Here is a 1,111-nt window from a genome sequence, read left to right on the forward strand (position 1 = left end):
TACAAGAGTTATATTTTCATTTGGAAAATAGTAGTTATTAATTAAACAAGACCATTGTTAATAATATAAGACTGATGTTCGGAATAATATTATCGCATTAACAATAAGACAAATATCTTATGAGTTGAATAGTGACAAGATATTTGTCAAGCCAAATATAGTTTTTTTTTAATATGATCAGGATTTTTTTTTCAGTGTAGAATCTCATGAGGTGATTCTTAGATATTTCGGATATGCTTTTGCCTATATATAATATTCTTGGAAGATATAATAGGTAATACAGATGGAAATATACTTTCAAAATGCAATGGACTTCTTCAATCAGTATTACATTTTGAATTTATTTTGTCTTTGGAAGTAGCGGTCGAAATATGTCAATAACTTTGCCAATATCACGTCAGCTACAAAATCCAGATTTAGATTTAACAAAGTGTATTGAAATGATAAATCTTGTGTTGGTTGCTCTCAAAAATAACAGAGAAGATACAAGATTTACTAATATTTTTAATCAAGCTGTGTCTAAAGCAGGCGTGTTAAATATTGATGTTAAAATTCCACGGATATGTAAAAGACAAGCTCACCGATCAAATTTAACTACTTCAAGTACTGAAGAATATTTTAAAATTACAGTTTATTTCACCGTTTTCGATAATTTTATAACGTCTATTCAAACTATGTTTTTGGACAATCAAAATAATATAGTGTTTAAAATACAACAACTTATACCAAATTACTTAAATGCTCTATCTGAAGAGGATATTTTAAAAGGTGCACCTTTCTATGAATCAGATTTACCAGGAACACTTAACGAATTAAAAGGTAAAATAATAAATATATCTAGGTACCTATTATGTTAACGAAATAATTTCTATTGCATTTTTATAGCTGAAATCATGTTGTGGCAGTTACATTGGGCTAAACAACCAGAAAAAAAAATCAAAAATCAGTACGGCTACGGAAGCATTTAAAGAGACTGAAGGTGAATATTTCCCAAACATACGACAACTATTACTTATTCTTGCCGTATTACCTGTAACGACATAAACAATTGAGAGATCTTTTTCTAGATTAAAAAGAATCAAATCATATTTGAGAACGACAATGGGAGAAA

General features: G+C 28.4%; 1 protein-coding gene across 1 annotated transcript; it reads left to right on the top strand.

Moving 5' to 3' along the window:
* The first annotated feature begins 371 nt into the window (after window positions 1-371).
* On the top strand, window positions 372-1,034 carry LOC115034581. The gene is made up of 2 exons (XM_029491881.1): window positions 372-819; window positions 886-1,034. Exons 1-2 carry the CDS (start codon window positions 372-374, stop codon window positions 966-968), a joined length of 531 nt encoding a protein of 176 aa, XP_029347741.1. The 3' UTR covers window positions 969-1,034.
* The last annotated feature ends 77 nt before the right edge of the window (window positions 1,035-1,111 follow it).

This window comes from Acyrthosiphon pisum, unplaced genomic scaffold (assembly GCF_005508785.2).
Source record: "Acyrthosiphon pisum isolate AL4f unplaced genomic scaffold, pea_aphid_22Mar2018_4r6ur Scaffold_13920;HRSCAF=14563, whole genome shotgun sequence".
Taxonomy (NCBI): domain Eukaryota; kingdom Metazoa; phylum Arthropoda; class Insecta; order Hemiptera; family Aphididae; genus Acyrthosiphon; species Acyrthosiphon pisum.